The sequence below is a fragment of the Talpa europaea genome (assembly GCF_964194135.1).
Source record: "Talpa europaea genome assembly, chromosome: 3".
NCBI classification, from domain to species: Eukaryota; Metazoa; Chordata; class Mammalia; order Eulipotyphla; family Talpidae; genus Talpa; species Talpa europaea.
The window spans coordinates 119079541-119103462 of record NC_140069.1 but is presented as its reverse complement, the minus strand read 5'-3'; the positions used below and the strand labels follow the sequence as shown (position 1 = coordinate 119103462).

The following is a 23922-nucleotide window of genomic DNA, read 5'->3' as shown; positions in this document are numbered from 1 at the left end:
TGTCTTTCTCTTGTATTATTGTTCTGGCTAGGACTTCCAGTATTATATTGAAAAGCAGTGGTGAGAGTGGACATCCTTTTCTTGTTCCAGATCTTAATGGAAATGCTTTCATCAAACTGTCATCTCTTTGATAACAGATTTGTGTGAAGGATTAGTCTAATGTCAAGATGTAACATTATCATTGAATGTGTTCTGTTGTTTTATGTACCTGTCCTTATTTTTTAATAGATTGTAGTAATGCTTCTTTTTTCTTTTAATAAAATAGTCAAATATTTGACCAATTTATCATTATGAAATGTAAATAAGATTGAAGGAAATGAAATATCCTCTAAACTGCTAGAATTGATGTCATAGTGGCCGTGCACTAAAGGGTACACATAACTTATAGGAAAGTCTCCCAGCTTTAGGAATAAGAGAAGGATTCATAAAATCACCAAAATGTAAAGAAAAAGGAAACTTGTACAAAGGCTGTTTAATGAGTGGCTCAAGCAGCAATCTCTGTAGGTATATATCCTACTAAACTCTAACATGGTCACTTTTAAAGATATGTGATAGCACAAAAACACTGCTTACTATAATACTGGTGAGCATATATAATGGTTAATTTCAGTACAAGTTGCCTTCTTAAGGAACATGTTCTGTGTACATTATTGATGAAACTAGAAAAGTGTGACATAGTACTACCGAAAGAGTTTCTTGAAAATATTTTGATAGTTTTAGTATGTAAGAAAATTAGTTTCATTTGTCAGAGAAGTTTAGTTAGGCCAACTTGCCAGAAAAATGAATTGCTGGGAACACCTACAGATTTGTCCTTTTCTGCACATTTGCAGAAACATATCCTAGGTCTGGATTTCATATACAGTTATATAGATATATAGAATTTTATAGAATAATTTTAATATATATTATGAATACATACATATATTTATATTTTTATAGAATAATTAGCATGCTATAATAAACTGAACAATATTTAATGATAATTCTTATAATCCTTAACCTGAACTAACTAATCTATAACAAAGCATTTGATAAGTGATTATAAATACAATTCAGTTATTTTCATCTGTGTTGCAAATTATTAGATCAAGAAAGATTCTTTTTTCCCCCATATCTTATTTTGAGCAAGTAAACAGTAACCAAAGGAATTTTCTCCACATGTTAGCGTCAGTTCTTCAGTGATAGAGATTATACATCTATCATGTTTATAATGGATTAAATTTTCTTGCACAATAATTTGAACCTTTTAGATACTTTATGGAATTCCGTATGTCCTTTACTAGAATTTTTTGATAAATTCTTCATTATGTTATGGTTTATACTATTTCTCAACATTTTTGCTTTCTGGTCTTGTAAGAGCAACTGCCTTTGTGTTTTTGTTTGTTTTGTTGTTTTTGCACGTAACACTATAACATAGGCATCTCTCATTGTTATTCATTCTATGTGAACATTTGTCCCATGTGAATTGCTTAATATCCGCAACTATTCCTTTATTCTTAGTTATACAGGGTTTTCCACTTTCTCTCTCTTATTGATTGCATCATCCTTATGCATGTAATTGTATTATTGGCTTAGATTATATTTCTAATAGTGGAATATATAAGGATACTGCAATTTCAGGGCTCTTGAATATATTGCTCATTAGCATCCCTTAACCTAGAAAGTATTAAAATACTCTTAGAATCATGGAACCACATGTCCAGAAAAAGTGACAGGCCGCAGTTCAGTGATCACAAATAAATTGCACCTCCTATGTCAAGTCTAAGAGATTTGTAATCGTTGCCTGGGGTTCTGTTTTGTGAGACCATAACAGGGCAGCAGTTGACTGAAGATGTCTTCTGTATGCTTGAGAAGGGTAGGGCCAGTCTAAGAGGCAGATAATTGCCCTTTGTACTTTTCACTAAAATAAAAAAAAAAAAACTTTTTATTGCCTTGAACTTCAAAATTGGGTAGAAAGCTTGACTTAGATCAAAAGGTTTTATCTTAATAAAAGTTAATTTTGTAATTTTAATACAAACACACTTGCCACTTTCAGAAAAAATAATTATAACCATGACTATAATTGTAGCTAGGTGTTCGTCAGAACTTATTTCAACATTTTTGTTAAAAAATATCTGATTTATGTATAACAACATTTTGACTGATTTTCATTCAGGGAAGCATTGTAGATTACTATGTAGTTCATATTCTACTCCAAATCTATGAAATCCTAGTACATATTTTCCTCTCATTTGTTCTAGGTATGCTTGCAAAAAAATATTTAAAATTATGAAGAGATTCACATAAAAAGCGATTATCCTGTAGCCTTGACATTAACAGGAATTATGGGCAAATAGTGCACTAGTGTTAGTACCAAGCTGTCTGAAAAGCAACTTAACTTTCTGTTATTCATAACAAAATGTATTTTCTTGTTCTTTTTAGATATTCTTTTGAGTCACCAACTTTATCATTCTCCAAAAGTAATTTTCAGTAGATTTTCTGAATAGAAATTTAAAGCTGTCATCCAACTCACCCTTTGAATTGTCAGTTTTATTTCTTTTGCTTCTAGTCCTTAACTGTGATTTTAGGAAGATGCTTAGTCCTTTCATCTGCAAATTAAGTTACATAAAATTACTCTTCCTATTAACTATATAGTTTATTACTGTTTCAGGGTTTCAATCTCAGTTATTTCTCATGCATTGAATTCACATGATGTTCCTAGTGAGCAGATGTACTGAATTTGAATTTATGAAAAATATTTTCTTCAGATAGTTAAATATAAAAACGAATAATAGTTCTTGTCATTTACACATAAGAACCACTTTCAATATTATTAAGGACTCATTTAGCCATTGGATTATCTCCTCTGTATGTAAGAGAACAAATTTTTAAAAACTCAAATGCAGTCCTTTTGCATTCACCAGTATGTACATTTCTCAGTTTTGGATGTCGAGTCTCTTATTCTTCCTACCTTTCAGTCATCTAGTTCCTAATGCTTTATAGTCAAAACAGTGTTTGTGTACCCCATATAATATAATTCTCCTTGTCAGGGGCTTATGAACTTCTCCCCAGTTAAATATGAACTATCATTTTGATATTTCTTTTTGTGTGAATTCTTACAGCTCTCCACACAAGGCGATGCAAGTCAGGTGATTGGGCCTCTGACTGACGGGCAAAGAAGAAATGTGGCAGTGGTGAATTCACTATTTAAGTTGCATCAGTCAATAACAAAGGTAACTTTAATTTTTTTTATTTAATTCCAAGCTCTTCCTTCTTGTCTCAATTTAGTAAACTTACAAATTATTTGATTTTTTTGAAAAAATACAATGAAAATATGGTTTTAAAATAAGCTGAGAATTTAACTCATTTTAAAGTCATGGATCTGACCTTTCTTATCAGCATGACTTTTTTTTTTACAATGTCACAAAAATTACATGATTTTTTTTAATGCATGAACTTTAGATCCTCATGTTGGTTGGCATAATCATGTATAGTATATGTGCTTCATACCTATTGAAAAGTATAATTTGATAGCATTTAGATAGTAGTAAGTTATAGTGAAACTAATGACAGAATAAGAATATTTAAGCCCTCCACCATGTCACATGGTTCCAACTTTGCACAAAAGGAAAGGGGGGGGGGCTATATTAAAAACTGAATTTATGATATAATCACCAATGTTTATTTGTAAGTAGAAAGTATATATTCTTTTTGCTATTGTGCTATTAGTGCTTTATTTTATTTTTTAAAGATTTATTTTTATTTATTTAGTCATACAAGAACTGGGATGTATCCCAGAGGTACGGGGGTGAGATTCACCAGAGACAGAGTGGGGAGCAGAACAGGCAGATCTATTGAAATACATGTTGAGGGGAGCAGCGAGTGAGACAGGAGAGGTTTGCTGTGCCATGTGGGTTAGTTCCCTGGCCAGGGATTGAATTCATGCTGCAGTGACTGGTGACAGCTTCATCATGCTGAGTCTTAACCCCTGAGCCACCAGGAAGGCCCCCTGTGCTTTTATTTTTAAATGCGTAAACTTTAACTTGTTTTCATATGTTATGTCAAAAATGAACTGTGGTCATAATTTAGTTCATAATTCAGAGGAGTATACATTATGTATATGCCCTCTAACTTTTGAATAGCCTTCTATAAATCAATATTTAGCAAATAGGGAGATAAATATTTAGAAGACTTAAAATTTTAAATAAGTCCTTTTACCAAAATTATATATTTTGGGTTTCCAAAAATATATATTTAACATAATAAATAAAATTACTTGAAGAGTTACTAACAGGTAAATCTCAGAAATGTAAATCGCAGAGAAAAATAAATAAAAATCACAAATGATATACTTTCCATTTTCTTTAGTTATTACTCTAAGCACCACAGCAATAAAAGGTTGTTGTCTATTTTTACCCTGATTTAAATGTCTTTATTGATAATTTCAGAATTTTCATGTTTGATTTGTAAAAAGGAAAATGCTTGACATTTGTATTTTAAAGATTTGTTGAAAATTACTCTCAGCCTAGAAAAAATTGAATATTTTGAAATAAGTAAATGTGTTTTTAGATTGACATTTCAAGTTATGAATTGTTAATGTATTGATTAGCTGAAGTTTATTTATTTGCTTTAAGCATAAATGTATTTTCAACCTATCTTAACTAATAAATACTGGTGAGTTTTTAAAACCTGTATGAAATATGTCTCTGAAGTAATGATACTTATTCTTTTATATGTGGCTTATGGAAACATGTTATCATCAAAATAAATGATTTAAGCAAATCTATAACTGGATCAAAACCTTGTTCTAGGTGGTTTCCAATCAGAGTTCATTCCCACCAGCAGCTGAGCAAACTATAATTTCAGCCCTAAAGGTAACGAAATTTAATATTTGACTAAAGATCAAAGTGGGTTTTAGAATTATTTGTTTGGCTGAATGGAAATGTCACATTTTAAAAATAATTTATACTCTTCTACATATAGTAGAAGTAGCATTTGACAGTTTTCCTAAAGAAAGAAGATACTTGTGTGTGTATATTTTCTAGAATTTAAAAATAGACCTTTATGATATTTACAGACTGTTCTACTTATGATGATTGTATAGACAGAAACAAGAATCTTTTGGTGTTCACTGTTTCTTGGGATGGTACAGCTCAGTATTACCCCAGTAAAGCAGGGGATCTCCATTCAAGGTGATTTTCTGCCCTATGGGACATTAATGACATCTGGAGATATTTTTTGATTGTCATGACTGGGAGTAGGATGCTGCTGGCATCTAGCACCAAAGATTCTGTTTAAACATGCTGCAATGTATAGCACAGCCCCCACCAGCATAGAATTATGAGGCCCAAAATGTCAGTAATGCTGAGGTTGAGAAACTGCTTTAACATAGATCTGTAAGATGTGAAACCAAAGTATATTCCCATTTTTTTATACATAGTATGCACTATAATGTACCCCCTTTCTAATACTCAGGAAATTAAATAAAAAGTAATATTCGTGTAAGATTCACAGCCATATGTAGTTGACAGTAGGTAACTCTTAAGAAAACAAGGAAATTATTTCTTTTAATAGTAAGATAGCCTTTATTTGGCACCTGCTATTTTCCAGTCACATGCAATATATTGAAATATTACAGCAGCTGTTAGGATTATTTTTATCCCTATTTTATACAAATTAGAAATCACTTAGTCAAGGTCACATAGCACATAAATTCAGATCTCACTAACTCAATAGAGTCATGTCTTCAACACTTTGCCACCATCATTCATTCATTTACTAAATATTTATTTAGTACTTACCTAGAATGTAAGTAACTAAGGCCAAATAGCAAAGACTCTGCTGCCAAACTGCTTGTAAGAGAATCCCATCTCAGCTATTTAACTGGCTGTATAACCTCAAACAAGTTAATAATTTCTATCGTCTTAATTTCTCCATCTATAACATGGTACAATATAGGTACAAAATACAAAAAGGTAGTATCTGTTAACTGTTAGGTTGGATTTAGATCACATGAGCAGAAGATTGGGGAAAGGGAGCAGAGGGGAGGGGAGAGGAGGTCTAATAAACTCCAAGAAGAAATATTTATTATTTAGAGAATAGAGATGATACAAGAAAAACTACAAACTACAGTTTGCTGTAGCATTGCCATTTTACTCTTGAGAAATGGTAAAAGAAGACTAGCATTTCAAGGCTTCCTGCAGTGACTCTAACAATTAGAGACTTAATTGCTTTAACAGAATTCAATCAAGCTGTTTTAACCTTGCTTTTTAGTTAAATCACATAAGAAACCATTATGACATATTATGTAAAATATAAACAACTCTGACTTAAAGAAAAAAAACAAACTTGAATCTATAAAACTATAGGAAACTTATGTCATTGGATAGAATGTTATGATTCATAAATAACTACCGCCCAGGAACCAAAGATCTGTAGGTTTTTATTATTTGATAGAAAAAATATTAAGCATACTTTTTAACTTACTATAACACCACCATATAACAGTCATTTTTTCTTTACTATTGAGATTTCATCCAAAATTAATGTAACTTTAGGTTGGAGATTCATCATCTCATCAGCATTATGTAATACATCACAAGATGCATAATTAATATTAATACCGTTAGGGCCATTTTATTATAACCTCCTTGTCTATAAGTAGTATTTAATCACTTTGGCCCTGATAGTACCAATCCATTTATTTCTGAGATGTCTTGAGCAGTAGTGATTGTATTGCTAAATTTATATGTGACATTTCTTCATTTCTCCCTTAATGAGTGGGTTTGATATTCTATATAAGGGAATATTCCAATTGCTGAACCTTTAATATTTTTGTAATCTTAGCTATTTTAGATAATTTTTTTAATGTATGACAGATTTCCTTTGTAAAAGAACTTATGAAACATTATCTAATCTCCTTTCTCAGTTTCTTCTGGTTGTTGTTAATCCTCTACCCACCCCTAAATGAAGGCATTTCCCAAGATGTTCTCTTCTCCTCCTATTTCATGTTTTCTCTACATAGAAAACTGCCTGGTGATAAGGTTTTTTGTGTAAACCATCATATTATATCCAAATAGAGACAGTTTTATTTCTTCCTTTCTGATCTTTATACCTATTTTTCTAAGACTTTTTTCACTGACTAGAACCTCTAGTGCAGTGTTGAATAAAACTGGTAAGACCTTGTTGAATTTTTGGTTACTTGCAGGAAAGCATTCAGTTACTTACTGTTTTAAGTAAGATGTTAGTTCTAAGTTTTTCTTAGATTGCTTGTATCAGATTAAACAAATTCTCTTTTTGGTGTACTTAGACTTTTTAAACTATAAATGGTATTGTTTCATCAAAGCTTTTTCAGTATCTATTGAAATGATCATATGATTTTACCTCTTTATTTTACCTTAGTAAAAAATTTCTTTACAGTAATTTATTTTCAAATATCAAACTGATCTTGGTCATGATGTATTATCCTTTTAATATTCCTGGATTTGATCTACTTAATTTTTTTTGTTAAAAATGTTCACATCTGAAATCATGAAGGATATTGTTGTGTGGTTTTCTTGTAGTATCTTTGCCTGGCTATGGCATCAAGTTTATATTGTCCTTACTAAATTTAACTAAATTTATTAATAAATAACTAATTTTACAGTTTATCTTCTTCTTAATTTCTTATTTAATTCTTTTATCAGAAAAAATACTGTGATTCCATGTTTGCCTTTATGCCTTTAGGAAAGTGTTTAACTCTTCTGCCCAATTTTTGATTGGATTTTTTTGTTTTCTTGTTGATTTGTATGAGTTCTCTATAGATCTTGGATATTAGCCCCTTATTAGAAGTATGGTGTGAAAATATTTTCTCCCACTCAGAAGGGTGTCTTACTATTTTAAATGATCGTTTCTTTAATTGTACAGAAACTTTGTAGCTTGACTTAATACCATTTGTTTATTTTTGCTTTTGTTTTCCTTGCTGTTGGAATCACCAAAGACATCCCTGAAACCAATGTTGTGGAATGTTTTGGCTATGTTTCTTTCTATGTATTTTGTGGGTTTCCTTCTATGTATTTTGTGGTTTACATGCAATTCTTTAATTCATTTTGAGTTAATTTTTGTGTGTGGTGTGAGACAATGATCTGATTTCATTTTTCTTCAAGTAAGTGTCCAGTTTTCCCGGTACCATTTATTGAAAGACTTTCTTTTCTCCAGTTTATAAACTTGGCTCCTTTCTCATAGATTAACTGTCCATATAAGTATGGTTTATTTCTGGCCTCTAAATTCTATTCTATTGGTATGTATGTTTGCTTTCATTCTAATACCATACTATTTTTATTACTATAGCTGTGTAGTATAGCTTGAAGTCTCTGGAGCGTGGTACCTCCATTCCACCCCCCCCCTTTTTTTTTTTTTTGTCAACACAGAATTTTCTTTTTTTGGCTATGCACGGTCTTTTGTGGTTCCATGTAAGTTTCAGTAATGTCTGCTCTTTATTTGAAGAGTACCATTGAAATTTTGATAGGGATTGTATTGAATCTCTATATTGCTTTATTGGGTAAGATAGACACTTTAATAATGTTGATTCTTCCAATCCTTCATCATGGAATACATATCTGTTTCCTGGTGTCTTCTGTTTCTTTCAGCACAGTGTTGTAGTTTCATTGAATTTTGTTTGTTTGTTTGTTTGTTTTTGTCTTTCACCTCCTTTATTAGATTTGTCCTTAAGCCCAGTCAATATTTTCACACTAAAAACCTATAACTAAAGCCTAAGGTTTTACATAATCTAGCCAGTGAGTATATCTCCTTGTAGAACAGTTTCTCAACCTTAGCATTATTGACATTTTAAATCAGGTAGTTCTTTGTTGTGGGGGACTGTCTTTTCTATTGTAGGGTATTTACTAGCTTCTCTGTCCTATTAGATGCTAGTAGCAAACTTCCTCAGCCAGTTGTAACAATTAGAAAATGTCTCAAAACATTGCCATATATCTTTGGTGTTGCAAATTGCCCCCAATTGAGAACCACTTCTGTTAACTCTAACTAGAAGCTTCATTCATGAAATGCGTAACTGTTCTGCTTTATGAGAATCACTAGTACATGTTTTAGTCACCCTGGCTACAGCATATAATATTCTAATTTTTGAAGAATTACTTTTTATCTTGTCTCCCTGTAGAAAACTTGAAAAAATGTATTCTTTTTGTAAATGATAGTATGATTCTCCTCTCTTTTCTCTAGGAGCTCACTTGACCATTATATTTATTGAAAACTTGAAAGGGAGAGGAAGAATTGAAATTTTTTAGTGCCATGTTCCACGTATTTTAAATCTTAAAAATCATTACTGTCAGCAGTTAGTGAGAGGAGCAGTCTTCTGTTGCATTATAGTTAAACTGCCTATAGTCTGAATTTGATATAATATGAAAGCTCATAGTCAAAATATTCTTCACATCTCAGTTTCTTTATGTTGGTCTTTTCAAAATTTTGCCTTCCCTTCCTTTTTTTTTCCCTTTTCAGACAATCCATGTTCTTATGGGAAATGCTGTGCAACCCTTATTGACTTCAGTGGGAGATGCTATAGAGGCCATAATCATCACCATGCATCAAGAAGATTTTTCTGGGTAATAATTTTCAATCAAAATTTTCACTAACCTTTGTTGTTTTTCATCCCCACCTCTACCCTAACTCCTTGAGTCTCCTATTACCTCGGAAACTGTTTCTCTTAATGCAGGTTTGGCCCTCAACATTTCCCTCTATTTTCTTGATCATTTATACTATATTCCCTTGGCAATCTTGTATTTCTCCTTTTCACAAGTACCATGTACTTCAGTTTCTGGGATACGCAAGGCATTCCTTGCATAAAATGTCCTGTTCCTGGCATTGTGCTAGTCTGAATCCTGTTCTGGCTTTCAGGGCAAGCCCCTTCTAACCTCTTCCAATAATGGACTTCCTTTCTCAGAGTTTAATGGTAATGTAATCTGGTCATATCACACCTACCCATAAACACTTGGGTATTTTTCCATAGCAGTTTCATGTGTAGTTCTTATGCATATTTTATATACCTTGAGAAAAGAGTCATAGTAATAAACACCTAATTGAATCTTTTTAGAGTGAAATGGTTTTGGCTCAGTACACAAGAAAACTATCTGTGAAGAAGTTGGAATAGTTATTTGCATGTGCTTAGAGTGATTAAAAAAAAGAACTTATTCAACCAAGCATTCAAATGTAGACATGTATTCTAACGACATATTCCTAGTTCATAGTTACTAATTTTGAACTGTCCTGTTTGTATTTATTTTCATGTTTTTCAGTTTTCCAGCCACTAGTATTGCTGTTTGTAGAAAATGTGGTTATTTCACTCACCTTTTAGCTTTTTGTAATCAGTTATTTCATTTACAAAATAACTTTTGAATGGTGAAAAGTCAGTCTGTTTTTAATAATGGTATAAAGCACAGAAGGATAAAGTAGGTACTACACAAAAATGCTATAATATCTGGAGATAAGAATATAAAATGCTGGTTATCAGTATTTGGAAGGAAATTAATTTTGTTCAAAAATAATCTGAAATATATCAGTTAGACCAGTCATTAGTTTATCTGAAAAGAAAACAAAGTGAAGTAAATTTTGAAGGCTTATCTATGAGTCATCAAGTTCTTTAGTAATTGTATTACAGAGCCACAACTAGTTCCTATAGATAACACATTAGACATTGAAAGTTAGTTTCCCAAATGGGTATATATTTACTAATTTGTTTAAATTCAAATGAGCCAGATTGGTTCTTTTATGATAGGTTGTGATGAGTAGGAAACATTATTTTAAGTTGTATAACATTGTCCTTAAAAACATTCTCCTTCATTTTTCCTCCAAATGGCCTTTCAAGACTCCATTTCAGCCCCCTCTACTTACACAGCAGCCGTATGAAAGCCATTCTCCATACAAGACTATACAAGAGTGCAAAGCACTGTTGCTTTATAGTGTATTGAAAGTATTGCTCCCATAGCAATTATTTCCCCACTTTCTAGAACATTATTTGTAAATCTGTTATGTCTGTTCATGTATATGTGGCTTTTATGAAGTTGGATCACACAATTCAAGAACTAGAAATAACTTTTATAGTAGGGTCAGCCCCCAGGGATCACACTGGGAAAAATTATTGTGAATACCTACCCTTTCAAAGTCTCTACATCTATTGAAAGTATGAAGAATAAATTGGGCCAATCTTATTTGTAATGTGGTTGTATTACATATTTAAATAGGACTCTGTTATTTAAAAAGTAATCCTTAACACACTTCCTGATATTTGAAATGTATTTAATAGGACTGATATGTTTCTTTGCAAATTAGATAAAACTTAAAATATAAATGTCTGACTGATATAGTATGTTGATTGAAATTCTTTTATGTAAAATGATTTATGTCCAATTATATCTTTGAAGGGAGAAGGAAAGGCAGTAAAAATAGGATTACCCTAGATCTTTGACATGAGGAATGAGCACCTCTGCGGCGAGGAGAGTGTGGACACACACACACACACACACACACACCCACTGAAAAGACTGATGATGTGAATTTGAACATTTTCCAGTTCTCAGATGTGCATTTGTTTAATCCTTCTGTCATCAACTTGCATATGTAAGCTCTCTTTATAAAGACCCTTAAATTTCTGCTCAGTTGAAAATTATTCGCATAATTGGGGAAACTGAGCATTAGTAATTACCAAGCAAGTTTTATAGTTCATTTAAATCAAGCTTCTAATCTATAGTGAGAACTCATAATACATATTTCAAAATTTTGTCTAATACATCATTTTATTTTACTTGTATTGACTCCTGACACATGCATCTATTTCAGTATGTTGTTTCATAATCCTCAGGAAAATGATTCCAACTGACCACTTTAAAATTCTTGAAAGGGCACCTGTGACTGTACAGGTACCTCTCTTTTTCTTTCTTCTTTTCTAATAAACCTGTTCTTTTAAAATGTAATAACAAAATCTTGAAAGAATTCTCCAGAGTAGTACCAAGATAACAATGTGCTTTTGATAAAGCATAAGAAAATAAGAAATATTAAGAAGATAGGAAAGAGATTAGAACCCTTTTTGGGGGGGTGTAGTCATTGGGCTGACAAAACCTCAATAAAGCTGGGTCATGCAGTGGTCTGAATCTGCAAAACCAAACCTATGTGAAGATGGCCTTCACTTCCTACAGCTGTTCCTACACTCGGTAACCAGCAGCATGCTCCCAACCCTTTGACACTGCAAACAGCCTTGTTCTGTCTAGCATGCCCTTCTTCAATGCCTTGCCACAGTCAAGACAGTCTTACATCTGAACAGAATTTCTTCTTGCTGGAACATAAGCTTTCTTTCTTTTTTTTCTATCTGTTTCTGTAAGTGGGAGACCTTTGGTAAGCATCCTACTTATAATAACCTTAGCTGCATTTGAAAAGAATTAAGTTCACCTCATTCTCTTGCTTAGGCATTTGAGTCATATCTGTTATTCTCTAGACCATTGCCAATTTCTCTCCGTCATTCTCAAAATGGAAACACTTATATTTTAAAAAAGATTCAGCATTATGTAGCCAGTGATCTCATTGGTTCACTGATTAGTATCAGGTGATTTCTAATTTTGGTATAGCTCTTCTTTCCTATAAATATTTCACATTCTTTTAATATTCTTTAAAGAGCAATTGTAAACATTTATAAATTATAAATAGTGTTTCATGGCGCATCAGCTGGCATCATCTGTTGATGCAAATTAAAGCCTTTCCAAACCTCATCATCTGGGAGGAAACAATTGCATACCATGTGTATTGTTATATAACCAATTCCACAGTCAGAGTTCCACTATCGGACTGATCAGATTAAATAGCACAGGAGCAGAGATATCTTTGCCAAGAATTTGTTTAGGAAAGCATTTTTGCCATTGTAAAGTCCAAAATGGCTATTTCAGGATCTGTTAATGACTTTTTCACTAACCAGGTAAAACAGGTAAGTGGATGGAGAGTTGCAAAGCTGGGAGAGACTGTGAGATGTCATAGTGCAAAAAACACTTATGTGAATCATCAAGATAGATGGTTGCTCTTTCACTCTCAATAATCTTTAGGCAGATGAATTCTAAGTTTCCTGCAGTAGTCTTTCTTGCACCTTAAAACTGTCTTCACAATATCATTTAAATATTGCTTTGTCTTCGGCTCTTTAGCTCTTAGTTCAGGATGCCTTTTCCTCCCATTAAGGGAAAAAGTTGCTGAGGAGTGAAAGAATGGGTATTGGTGAGTAGGAAATGGGGCAGTGAGAGTTGATAGTTATCAAGTAAGTGCCTTGCAGTGCATCAGCAGTTTTGTTTTGTCTTTTCCTTTGCAGGTCGTTATCCAGCTCAGTAAAGCCTGACATTCCTTGTTCTCTGTATATGAAGGAACTGCAAGGTTTCATTGCCAGAGTCATGAGTGACTACTTTAAACACTTTGAATGTTTGGATTTTGTCTTTGACAATACTGAAGCTATTGCCCAAAGGGCAATTGAACTTTTTATTCGCAACGCCAGTCTCATAAGACCACTCGGTGAAAGTGGAAAAATGCGACTAGCTGCTGATTTTGCACAGGTAAATCAATGCATAGCTACAAAGGGGAAAATGTTTCAACCTCAATATTATCTGTTAAATAAAAGACTAAATATGTATCCTTTAGTGTGCTGAAGAATTGAAGCAATTTTTAGGAAAATAAATCCAACTAAACCTAATTGGTAAAAGAGGAAAGAGTTTTAAAGATACTTTCATAACAGTTTTCTTTGTGTTTAGCAAAATTATCACTCATCTTTGATAGCTCAAGGCTAAGGTAAAGTAGCTCACACTGCAGATAAGTAACATTTCCCATTTATACATGATATGGTACTTTCACTATTTTACTGTCAGTGTTGATAAGAGTACTTAATTACCCTTGCTGGAAAATAATGAAGGCAATGAAATTTATTCTTCAATCAGTGGTATAGGGGCTGTCTTGTTGTCATGTAATGAGAAAGAACTCCAACGCATCTGCACTCCCCTAGTGGCAAACTCAACAATCCAAGACCGTGTCATATTTCATTCAGATTCATGGTGGACCTGGTCATTGTTTCTTAGGTATGGTGACGTTTGGAGCCATTCCAAGCCATCTGGTATGAATGAGGTGGGATGACAGTAAAATAACAGAACCATTATCAGCTCTTATGGAAAGGAGATTTTTTTCTTTTGTCCTTTAGGTGGATATTTTAAAGCCCTTTGATAATATCAGAGGCAAAAGAAAAACACCTCAAATATACACTTTCACTAAAAGAATTAGAAACAGATGATTCATGTTTATAGTCAAAGGTGAACTCATATTTTAAGCCTCTCAAAGCTATTAGCCTTATAAAAGAATATTTCATGGGTTTTCCACATCTTCCTTGCCTATGAAGATAGACACATTTTATTTTCCCTATTTTTTACTGAGTGTATCTGAAAGCAAGTCTTGATATTTATTGTTTCCCAAGGATAGGACAGTGCACTGTTTATATCAGGGGGGCAGTTTTCAGACAGATGCTCAGATCTGATGAGAATTACAGAGAAGAACCTGTATATAGACTGATGTTCAAGAGCCAGGATCTTTGCTTATTAAGTAGTCCAGAATTAGTTATTTAGTTATTTTCATCCCCACTGATATGCCTATAGCCACTAGACCAGCCTTCCTTTGGGTACTATGCATTTAGTGGCCTCAGCATGAAAATAGAAATTGAACGTTATCATTAATGTGGCTCCTTTTACTGTTCTCATTTCATCAGCTTTATTCTCAGGCACATTTTCTTTTGTTGTTATAGGTAAGCTTCTGCTTAAAGAGTCTTATTCATTCCATACTGGGGGTGCTGGTGGCTTACTGAGATGAAGACAGTGATGTGCTACGACTTGCTTTTATTTGTTAGAAATGTTGTGAGCCGTACTCCAGTGGGTCTCTCTGTTCTTCTTTTCCCCTTTCCGCCTTAATTTTATTTTTCTTTCCTATCTTCTTCTCTCCCTGGGCTCCCTCCCCCACCAGTTTATTTGCATTCTGCTCCAGCTGGTCCTTGAGTCACTTTCCTGGAGGCAGCACTTCAAGTCCAATTAGAGTGGCAGCAGAGCAGGAGATGGCCAAAATGAGTGCAGCAGGAAAAAGGCTTTGCTTTTTTTTTAAATTTTATTTTAACTGTATGTTCCCTTATGAGTGCTGAAAGGTGGAAAGCATTATCCTGTAACCTTTGCCACTGCTGCTAGCATCTGCTCAAATGAGTAGTAGCAGCTAGTGGCCAGGTTGAGTGGCCACTTACCTAAGGCTGCGTTATTCAGAGTTTTGATTTGGCATTCCTTCTTTCTGAAGACATGCTGCTCAATAAACCAAGCCGTGTTCCGATGCATCCTCTGTTTTCCATTTCTTAAATACAGAAAAGAAAAACACACACAATTATTTACTCGGTGTTAAGACGTGTATTTTCCATCCTTGCAGTGACATCGGTTGCTTCAGTCTGTGTGCTGCCTATTTCTGGGTTCACTCCTGCAAATGTGCCCCAATTTCAGAACCACTCACCTTGGGGATGAGCCCCTGTTCTTTGGGTTGTGGGCACTGGACAGACGGGTGGAAGCACTATCATAGGCAATCATATTTGCGGTCAGTAGCTCTGGCAAATATTGTCCAGCTGTTCCATCATTCCTTCCACCACCCCCATAAATTTTTAAAAATTAAAGTGATTTTGTCTTTTTTCTTTCATTTGATTTGGCTGCTTGCCACATCTGTTGTACCTTGGCTTTCAGAATCATTACTTGGTTGAAAGTGTTTTTCTGGGGTCAGTCAAAACACTTACATAGCATTACCCTGATATTTGTATTCATGATAGGCATCACTGGGAATCAGAAAGCCTTTTGACTGCCTTATTATTGGAAGTTCTATTAATTTGTATTCAAAATTAAACAAAGTTGTTGAGCCATTGGAAGCAAAAATGCACAAATCCTCTGTGGTTTGGGAAGAGTTCTTGTGATGAAAGTGCCTGCTATTCTGGCATAAATAACAGAAAGAGAAAGAGTTCAAGAGAGCACTGGAGTCAGTTTGGGAATGCTGATTATCTGATATAAAATCCAGTTGCAAATACAGGTTGTAATACAATTTAAAGATTTCATCAGGAATCCTGATTTCCCCCACTGACACCATAGCACTAGTGAGAGAAAATAGGTGCAGAGTGCCATATGGAAGGTTCACGGTGAGAGAAATGCCCAACCAGCCCCTTAGGAATCAGGTCGTGGGTTTTCTACAGGTAATTAATTCCCTGCTGTGACCACATGGTCTCTGTGTGCACGCTAGTCACACAGCAGTTCTAAAGCACAAAGCTTGTCCAAGACCACAGGGGTTTTGTTGATTCAGAATCTCTTTGGGGACTTGTCCACACTGCCCTCTGAAATACACACTCCTCTCCACCCCTCAGCTTCACTTCATTCCTGCAGGGAAAGGTTGGCTGTTGAAGTTGGCATTAAGTAATTTACGCAGTGGTGCTCCTAGGGCTTCTGGTGCCCTTTACATGTGCATGTATAACTGTGTTTGCCTGAGAATAGAAATTTAGAAAAGAAAAAAAAATCATCAAGATTTTATTTTCTGTTCTAATTCTTCCTGCCTTTTCTCCTGAACAATGTCAGAGCGGGAGTGCCCTCGGAGTATCCAAGGATGCCCTGTGGCTAACCAAATGTCTGTGGTGGGTAAGGAGCAGCTATGTAATTAATTTACTGTACCTGCAGCTGACCTCTCATTCCCTCCAAGTAGGAGAGCTGGAGAGAGTTACACTTAGCATTTTTGTATCCACGGCTAATTGCAGAGTCACCTCCTCTAAGAGGAACACTCCTGCCCTTTAGAAACATGGCCTTTATTGTTTAATGGAATTCTGGCAGAAGGAAATGGTTTTCAGTACCTTAGAGGTTCTTTATGGATGAAAAATTTATTTTAAACATTTAACATTTTGAAATTGTCCTTTAACATAGAAATCTCCTGCATCATTGTAGATTGCACAGCCATTCAAGGTCACGGTCTCTCATATAGTGAGTTTTTTCTAGCCACTTATTTGACATTTCTCCTGCTCGAGTGCTAAGGCAAAGGCTTAATCTTTGAAAATTATGAAGCCCACTTGGATAAAAAAAAAAAAGTTGCCGAATACATTTCATGAAATGTATTTCATATAAATTTCAGTGTGTAAAAGCCATCATACACAGAGCTAGGTGTATAACTGGAATGACCAAGTCAAAAATATATGATAATCACATTTTCCTTTGTGCTTAGTGTAAAGCAAATGACACATTCTGAAGGAAACCAGAAGCTCTCACCATGAATAAACTAAACAGGTCCCAAGGAATAGCCCATTACTCATTGTATTTTAAGTTGAGAACATCAATTCAATCTGCTCTGTTTTATATTGTTGACAAAAATCCTGACTGTTCTTCCTTAGATTTTTCTTTTTATTTACATGTGCTTTGGTATTTCTAACCATGTGAGGTTTCTCTCTAGGACATACAGTTTGTACTCTGTGTCTTCTGTGTGTTAAGAGAGAGCTGCACCTGGTATTTCATCACCCTCAGGACCACCTCAAGAAAGTTGCCCTCCACTTCTCCTCCAACAACCGTGCTTAATAGTAATCATTATATATACTGTGTGTATATGTGTATCTGTATACACACACCTTACGATTTTGTTGGATAATAATTATTGTTTAAATAATTATATATCTCCTCCTTCACTAAATTTGGGAGAGCTCCTTGAAGGCAAAGCAGTCTAATTCATCTTCTCATCCCTTGTCTAGCTTGGTGCCTTGCAATTAGTGGGGAGTTCAAAATATTTCTCAATTTAGCACTTGGTTAGTTTTCCATGGTCTAACCACAGCATGGAGGTTTGAGCAGAAGGATAACCAGCAGACTAGAAGCCCCTCTTTCCTTTTTCAGGTTTTTCTTGAAGATAGATGCTACATTAGCAGAGAACTTTGCTCAGTTATTTTCTCAAGTATTCTTTGCTGCGGTCCTGTCTATAGCAAAAATGGAGAAGCAGTTTAGCATATTTTTAAAAAAAAGATTTATTTTTATTTATGCCTACATGAACTGGGGTGTATGCCAGAGGTGCAGAGGATTCACCAGAGACAGAGTGGGGAACAGAACAGGCAGATTGACTGAAATACACTGCTGAGGGGAGCAGGGGGTGAGTCAGGAGAGGTCTGCTGTGCCATGTGGATTAGCTCCCTGGCTGGGGATCGAACTCGTGCTCCAGTGGCTGCGGGTAGCTTCATAATGCTGAGACTTAACCCCTTGCGCCACCAGGTAGGCCCCCAAATACTAATAATTGCTGGTATTTATGAGCACTTATTATCTGCCGTGCACATGGTGCTTTATGTAGTTATTTATAAAATTCTATCAAACATGATCCCTTCCAGTGCCATCCATGTTGCTGCAAATTGCATGTGTTTGTCTTTTTTGAATGCATGCTCAGCGAAATAAGCCAGAAAGAAAAAGAAAAATACTGGATGGTCTCACTCATAGCAGGAATCTAGAAAACTTAAATAAGAGACCAGGAAAAAGAATAACTATAAGAAAATGAAAATCAAAATCAACAAACAACTATGAACCAGAGACACTCTATGGGGGGTGGGGGGTGGGGAAAGGAGGGATTGGGGTCAAAATAAGGGGGTTGCAGTTGTATGGGGAATATAAAAATAAAATTAAAATTAAAAAAATAATTAAAAAAATAAAAAAAAATTCTATCAAACAAGTTTTATCTCCATTTGACAGTTGAAAATCCTGTGAATTAAAAAGGTTAAGTTCAGGGCTATTCAGTTTGTCATGGCAGATTGTGTATCCTTACATTGAGGTGGCAGCTCCAGAGTGAGTGCTTTTAATCACTTGGGCCACCTGCTTAAAATTGTCATCATTTATGTCTAATATAAAGAGACTTATGATACCTACTGAAAGTGTAAGTGCACAGTCCTGAAAAATGTTCCTTTTTCGGATTTTTCAACAAACATCTAAACTTCCTTCTCTTATGTAACAAAGAAAAGTTCTCCTGTTTTCCTGAATAATCACATTTTCCTTTGTGCTTGTGCTTAGTTTCTTTAGTAAATAAATTCAAAAGTTTTGTAAGTTCTTACCATTAATAAATTTAATTGACTTTAAAAACTTGCCTCACAGTGTGGAAAAAAATTAAGTTTTCTTCAAGTTATAACATTCTGTGATCCAGCTGTACCCCCAGTTCATTTTAGGATTCTAATATAAAAAGCTATGGAATATCTTTTATTATTTCAGATGGAGTTGGCTGTGGGTCCGTTCTGCAGAAGAGTCTCTGATTTAGGAAAGTCCTATCGAATGCTCAGGTCATTCAGGTAAGATAGGCTGCTATGATTGCTGTTAATATATCCACATCCTATTAGCAGGTAGTCCTTTCCTCCTTGAACTCTTTGAAATTGTTAATATTTAAACCATTTTGTGACCTACAACAGTTTCATATACTTCATTTTAAATGTTATTCAAACCAGAAAGTGTATATAATTATATGCAGTAACTAATAAGTGTATGTGTTGTGTGTATGTGTTATATTTAAGTTATAATTCATAAGTTCAAGCCAATAAATTTTTTTAAAGCTCTTTCTAGGGGGAGTGATATACTCATAATTACATAGATATCTTTTTCTGAATTTTTCATTTGTTCATTTATTATTTTCAATCCAATCTACTTCTAAAAATGGTGATAGTTTACTTCCATAGCAAAGCTATTAAAGTATTCAAGGAACCGAGTTAGTGATGAGATTCAGAGAATGATTGCACTTGTAGGTGATAATTTAGGTTAAAGATGGCTAAAGCAGTTCAGCACAAAAGTTAGGATTGGGTTTACTACCAGTCCAAAAAGAAAAAGAATGAATTAATTCATAGTCATGATAAGAACATACCAGTTTAAAGAAAGTTTGTTCAATAAATGGTGCTGGGAAAACTGGGTTGCTACATGCAAAAGAATGAAGCTTGACCACTACCTCACACCATACACAAAAATCAACTCAAAATGGATTAAAGAACTAGACATAAGACCTGAAACCATAAAATACATAGAAGGAAATATAGGCAAAACACTACGGGATTTGCACATCAAAGACATCTTTACAGACACATCACCCAAAGCAGAGATAGTGAAGGCAAAGATAAACAGCTGGGACTACATCAAATTAAAGAGCTTCTGCACAGCAAAAGAGACAATAACAAAAACAAAGAGAAACCCCACCAACTGGGAGAACATTTTTGCACCCAACACTAATGATAAAGGACTGATCACAAAAATCTGCAAAGAGCTGATAAGATTCAGCAACAGCAAAGAAAATAATCCAGTCAAAAAATGGGCAGAAGAGCTAAAAAGAAACTTCTCTGAAGAGGAAATGCAAATGGCCAACAGGCATATGAAAACATGTTCAACATCACTTGTAATCAGGGAAATGCAAATCAAAACTACCATGAGATACCATCTTACACCAGTGAGAATGGCACATATTAAAAAAACTAGCAACAACAAATGTTGGCGAGGTTGTGGAGAAAAAGGAACTCTCCTGCACTGTTGGTGGGAGTGCAAACTGGTCCGACCACTGTGGAGAGCTGTGTGGAGATTTCTGGACCTACTAAATATAGAGCTTCCATATGATCCAGCAATTCCACTCCTAGGTATTTACCCAAAGGACACAGAAACATTAATTCCAAAGAGCACCTGCACCCCTATGTTTATAGCAGCACTATTTACAATAGCTAAGCTTTGGAAACAGCCCAAATGCCCAGAAATAGATGACTGGATCAAGAAGATGTGGTACATATATACCATGGAATATTACTCAGCATTCAAAAAAGATAAACACATGCAATTTGCAGCAACATGGATGGCGCTGGAAGGGATCATGCTCAGCGAAATAAGCCAAAAAGAAAAAGAAAAATACCGGATGGTCTCACTTATAGCAGGAATCTAGAAAACTTAAATAAGGGATCAGGAAAAAGAATAACTATAAGAAAGTGAAAATCAAAATCAACAAAAAACTATGAACCAGAGACACTTTTTGGGGGGTGGGGGCCGGGAGGGGAGGGATTGGGGTCAGAATGGGGCATGTGCAGTTGTATGGGGGAATATAAAAATAAAATTTATTATTTAATAAAAAAAAAAAAGAATAGGCAGATTTGCTGAAATACACTGCTGAGGGGAGCAGCTGGCAGGCAAGTCAGGAGAGGTCTGTTGTGCCATGTGGGCAGCTCCCTGGCCAGGGATGGAACTCAGACCTTTGTGGTGATAGCACTGAGACTTAACCTCTGGGGACCAGGGAAGCCCCACATTTTTTCTTGACAGTAGGGGGAAAACTTTTACTGATAAGTTACAAAGAAAAGGCAAATAAACAATTTTGTACAAGAAAAAAAAAAAAAGAACATACCAGTTTAACAAGAAAATTCTTTTTAGAATGCTCAAATAGCCTCTTACCAGAGGCTCAAATTTTAAGGAACATTGAATAACTTGATGACTCGTGTCTTCAATAGCAGATTTTAGAGTTAAAAAGATACTGTTCATATGATAGTTTATTCAAATCAGAACTTTCCAAACTTATATCATCACACATGTAGGAAATGTATACATTAAAAAAGATGAACAACCCTGAAAGCTATGGGATGGACATAATATTATATAACCATTTTGTGACCACAGCATACCAGATGGGAAGCCTTGATATAGGCTATAAACTGTTCATCATATCTAAGAGCAAAGTGTTCTTTGGATGTACCTCTATAAAGATTAAATAGTCCAGGCATGTGGTTTTCTAAAAACTGACACAGTAAAAAGAGTGTCATCAATAGGCAGCTGACATCAATAGGCGCTAGGACCTCTGACAGGTAAGAAAAAGAATGGTGATACCATACTGCCAGACTTCAAACTATACTACAAAGCTTTGTGAAAGTACTTAAATATTTTGTTGAAGTCTTAGGATTTGGCATTACCAAATATATGTGAATTGAAGGATTAAGTGGTTCTGAGGTTGGCCTCCCCTGGTGGCGCAGCGGTTGAGCGCTGGGCTGCGAAGCTGCCCACAGCCTCTACAGTGCCGTTTCGATCCCCGGCCACTGGCGAGGGTCCCACATGGCGCGCAGACCTCTCCTGCTGCGTCCGCTGCTCCCCTCAGCAGTATATTTCATCAGTCTTCTGTTCTGTTCCCCTATCTGGCTCTGGTGAATTCTCTCACTCTCCTGCACTTCTGACTGTACCCAGTGCTTGTATAAATAAATAAATAAATAAATAAATCTTTAAAAAAAAAAAAGAGGTTCCGAGGTTATCAGTTTGCCAGTCAGCTGTTTGTACTATAGAAATAATGTTAACAAAGCTCCTGTAAAGTCACTTACTTGAGTAAGATGGTAGTACAGCAGTCCTGAGGGTGATCACATGTTCCTCTCAGCAGAATCAGTTTGAATGCTAGACAACATAACCATCAAGTTCTAATTAATGGAAAAAGGGGTTGTCTGGGGTTTGCTATATTAATATTAGGCTATTTGGGGGGCTCCCATATTTAATTATTTTGTGTGTATGTATTAAACATTTTTTAAGTTCTTTGTTATCTTCTTTGCTTATCTTCTCTTTGCTAAGCTAAGATGACCTTTATCCACGGCTTATAAAGTGTGTCATAATTTAGAGATACAAATTCTGAGGGCTTCACAAAGGACCAATTCCTTTTTAAGTCATTTGAGATGGAAATTTGTCAGCCATGTGAATTCTCATGAGAGAATTCTCTAAGGGAGAATTTATTAAGTTTGATTAGTGACACCTATTTCTGGAGAGGAAAAACCTAGAAGGATGAACATGAACATATAACCTTTGGACAGTATTAGTGTCACTAGTGATTTTTCCATTAGAGGATTTCTGCATTTTTCCAGTTCTCTGCCTTGGTTGTTTATAATTGTAATCAGAAAAGTCAATAAATACATTTTAAAATCCCATTTACATTGTTCTTCCATTTAAAAACAACAAAGGAGCAAAAATAACATAAAATATACTAAAACATTCCCTAATAGAAGGGAAAGGTTAGGAAAACCAGGCAGCCAAGCAACCAAAATATAGCAGGTTGAACCTCGCTCTGAATGAGAGGCAGCAGGCCTGGTGCAAGGGCTCCTTTGCGAGGAAGAATGACAGATGTGTCACACACACACACACACAAACACACACGCACGCATGCGCTCTTTAGCCAGGCCTCCCTTCTCCCATCGTGCAGACATCTGCCTTAGGGCACTTTCTTCTTGACGGCAATATTAGTAGACTGTTTAATCAAGCCAGCAGGCTTCTTGCATCCATTTACGTTTTACTGTCAACATTAGACTTTCTCAGGCAGCAGGACTCTTCTTCCCCAGGACAGCATGCTGCCTCAGAAAACTGCTGACATTATGGATTTACTCTCAGGTAATTTGTATCTCTACACAAGGCACACGTGTTGGGGCTTTGAGATCCCGTCCTTGTCCATCCCTCTGCCGCATGGCACTGTCCCCTCATAATATAAGGATGATTATCTGAGCTCTACCTGGCCGGAGGCCTTCACATTCTCCCTGCAGCTCTTAGTGAGACAATAGACAGAAAAGGAGTCCATTCCCTTCACCAGTTCAGGGACACAGATCCTGCCTTCAGCATACCCCACCACCATGGCTTTGTCCCTGAATGAAGTCCACAGTCTGCTCTGCTGGAGCATCACTAGGTTTAATAAAAGCAATGCAAGCTTCAAGGGATATGGGCTGTTATGATGGCTGTGTGAGTGTGAGGGGCAGTGGGAGAAGGAGGTCATCAATAACTCAGGTGCACTGTATGTCAGCTGGTTTTAATTGTGGAGTTAGGGTTTCCTGTGCCTTCAATTTGTATTGGGGATCACCTGCTGCTTGGAGTTCCAACTCTGTATCCTCCTGTCTGCAGAACTGAAAGACAGCCG

General features: G+C 35.3%; 1 protein-coding gene across 8 annotated transcripts in view; it reads left to right on the top strand.

Annotated features, from left to right (window-relative positions):
- COG5 (component of oligomeric golgi complex 5) overlaps nt 1-23922 on the top strand; it is a gene marked incomplete at both ends in the record, with an annotated part of 167069 nt that overhangs the window by 128885 nt on the left and 14262 nt on the right. For 5 of the 8 annotated variants that reach the window (XM_084230368.1, XM_084230370.1, XM_084230369.1 and 2 more), the window contains 5 exons: nt 3102-3212; nt 4791-4853; nt 9472-9575; nt 13313-13550; nt 19254-19330. In XM_084230368.1, coding sequence (XP_084086494.1) covers nt 3102-3212; nt 4791-4853; nt 9472-9575; nt 13313-13550; nt 19254-19330 — 593 coding nt within the window. The remainder of the gene's footprint in view (nt 1-3101; nt 3213-4790; nt 4854-9471; nt 9576-13312; nt 13551-19253; nt 19331-23922) is intronic. The other 3 variants (XM_084230363.1, XM_084230365.1, XM_084230367.1) reach the window with 3 other exon arrangements.